Source organism: Gavialis gangeticus, unplaced genomic scaffold (assembly GCF_001723915.1).
Source record: "Gavialis gangeticus isolate Ggan-Ray unplaced genomic scaffold, GavGan_comp1, whole genome shotgun sequence".
In the NCBI taxonomy this organism is placed as follows: domain Eukaryota; kingdom Metazoa; phylum Chordata; order Crocodylia; family Gavialidae; genus Gavialis; species Gavialis gangeticus.
In genome coordinates, this window is record NW_017729025.1 from 76,066,946 (window position 1) to 76,069,733 (window position 2,788).

General features: G+C 42.9%; 1 protein-coding gene across 1 annotated transcript in view; it reads left to right on the forward strand.

Annotated features, from left to right (window-relative positions):
• FAM98B (family with sequence similarity 98 member B) overlaps positions 1 to 2,788 on the forward strand; it is a 53,758-nt gene that overhangs the window by 39,262 nt on the left and 11,708 nt on the right. Inside the window, exon 8 of the mRNA XM_019518958.1 lies at positions 1,176 to 1,343. Coding sequence (XP_019374503.1) covers positions 1,176 to 1,343 — 168 coding nt within the window. The remainder of the gene's footprint in view (positions 1 to 1,175; positions 1,344 to 2,788) is intronic.

Sequence of the window (2,788 nt, forward strand, 5' to 3'; positions counted from 1 at the left end):
GTCCCCTTGGAAACATTTTAAGAATTGGCCTTTAAAAGTCCCTGTTTTTACTTGATTAAAATTTCTCAGAAAGTGTATATGGAACCTTTTACACATTAATGTGAGAATAATATGGGTATATAAGAGTTGTTTTAAGATGTACTTGAGATATCCATATGACCAACTCTGTGTTTTGCTATGTTTTGTTCTTTTTGGATTGCTTATATTCTTTCTCATGCCCGGAGAACATATACGTTTTTCTCTTGTGTAAGCTGGGAAGGGCAGAGAACATGTATTTACTACTACTTCTATATCAGGCCCAGCTCTTCTTTAAATTGTGGAAATCTGGTACAAGATCTTCTGAAGACAAGAATGGCAAGCTGTAGCATCATAGGAAAGTAGGACTGGAAAGGACCTCACAAGGTCATCTTATCCAACCCCCTGCTCAAGGCAGGATCATACCTGACTAAATCTTAGCAGCCAAGTGTCTGTTTAACCTACTTTTGAAACTTTCACGCAATAAGGAGACATCTCCTTCATCCTCTGTCTTCACCAGCACCTTTCTTGTGGCCCATTTTTGGGCCCTAGCCAAATGGGCAAATATCCAGTTGCTCTGAAGCTGACTTCAGGCTTTTCAGGCAGCCTATCTTTTTCTCCTCTGTTTTATGGTAGAAATAAAAAGATTAATGATAAAAAAAAAATCCTTCTGTATAAATACTGTTTGGGAGATGATAATTTTTTCCCTTTGCAACCTATGAAAAGTCATAGAAGTGTCATGCAGTCCTGAATCTTATTGTTCTCCGTTAGCCTTACTTTGAAGATGTTCTGTTTTTATCATGCTGTGCAGCGGCCTACTTATTACTTGTTTGAAGCCTTGAGAAAGCAACCTTACATCTAAGTTGTTACACCCTTATGTACTTGGAAAAATAAATGGCTCTAGAGGAGGAGTGCTAAGCTTCAGCTTCAAATGGCTGTCTGCCTTAGCATTTTTGTTCATTGGCTGGTTGATAGAAACAAGACTGGGAGGCATTGAGTGACTGGCACCATGTTTACTATGACAGTTTAAACAGTGTTCTGCAGAAGGACTGAGATTTACCCTATATCACTGATCAGTACACAATAAGCATTTATTAAAGTGCTTTTCTTTTACATGAGATCTGTAGCAAATTAATTATGTTTGACCTTTTATTATTTAGGTAAAAACAGATGACATAGCAAGAATCTACCAGCCCAAGCGTTATGTACTGTCTCCAAAATCAACCATTACGTTAGCCCACCTTCTTGCTGCCCGAGAGGATTTATCAAAGATAATAAGGACAAGCAGTGGATCTACAAGAGAAAAGACAGCTTGTGCCATCAATAAGGTAGGCCTCTTTCTTCCCTTTAATGTGATGGAGACAAATGGTTTGTGCAACTTTTAGTTGCTTATAAAAGCTAATTTCCTCTTTGTCTACTATTTTCTTCCCTTTTTGCAGCATTGTGGCCCTGGAAAAGGAAGGGTTTCAGTGTTCCCTTTGGTATAGCTTTGGCACAACCGCCTCTGCTACCCTGTCATTTTACACGGTAGCTGTACATGAGAATTGCAGTTGATGAAGAAAGCGAGGTTTAGATACTCTTTGTACTTCTGCAATGCTGTATATTTGCTCTATAGTTCAGGATGCAGGACCAAACCTGAGAGTTCAAGTTGGATGCTTGACTACAGGAAACCATAGGTCCTTACACAATGTAACAGGCAACCTAGTTATGGATGTGATGCAGAGAAGGCTGAAGTATGTAAATGCCCTTTTTCACTTCAGTATTCACAAATAGGAGCAACTACCAGATGATGAGTGCAGTTGGCAGAAAGATGGGGAAAGAGACAAACAGTCTAGTAATGGAAAAACAAGTTAAGGAAGTGAGGTGCTTTCAAATCAGGAGGGCCAGATGTGAGGTACCCTAGGGTACTAAAGGAGTCAGCTGAGGTAATTTTAAGAGCCATTTGCTATCCTTTTTGAGAACTCATGGAGATCAGGCAAGGTTCTGGATGATTGGAAAAGGGGCAAATATAGTGCATATCTTTAAGAAAAGGAAGGAGAAGGATTCGGAGGATTACAGGCTAGTTAGCCTGACCTTGATACCTGGAAAGATCATAGAGCAGGTCCTCAAGGAATCCATTGTGAAGCACGTAGAGGGGGAACAAGGTGATTAGGAACAGGCATCATGGCTTCACCAAGAGCAAGTCATGCCTTATCAACCTGATTTCCATCTATGATAAAGTGACAGACTTCGTGGTTGCAGGAGAAGTAGTGGATGTGATATTCCTTGAGTTTGGCAAAGTTTTTGATGCTGTTTCCCATAACATTACAATTAACAAGATACAAAAATGCAGACTAGATGAAAGGTACAGTAAGTTGGATGCATAACTGGTTGAATCATCATCAGGGATCTGGGTTTTCCGTTTGCTGCAGAAGAACACGGATTTTCTCCTTTGTTGGAGAAAACTGTGGGAAACCATCGATTTCCCCTTGCAGGCTGACAGAGTTCCTCCCACCCCAAGCGCAGCTCTGGCCCAGTTCCTATGCCAGGAAGAGCATGGTGCAGCCCTGGCCCTAGCATGCAGCAGCAGCCCACCTTTGCCCCACGCACAGATCTGGGGGCATGTCCCCTATGCCCTCTGGGGGTGCGTGTAGTGGCAGGAGCTGCCCCCCTCTCCCCTCCCTCTTGCCCCCCGGACAAGCTGCTTGCAGCTCTGTCCCGTGCCCTGCCCTGCGCTGGCTGTGCAGTGCTTGCCCCTGCCCCTCTCCCTCCTTCACTGCAGGCGCCTCAGTCT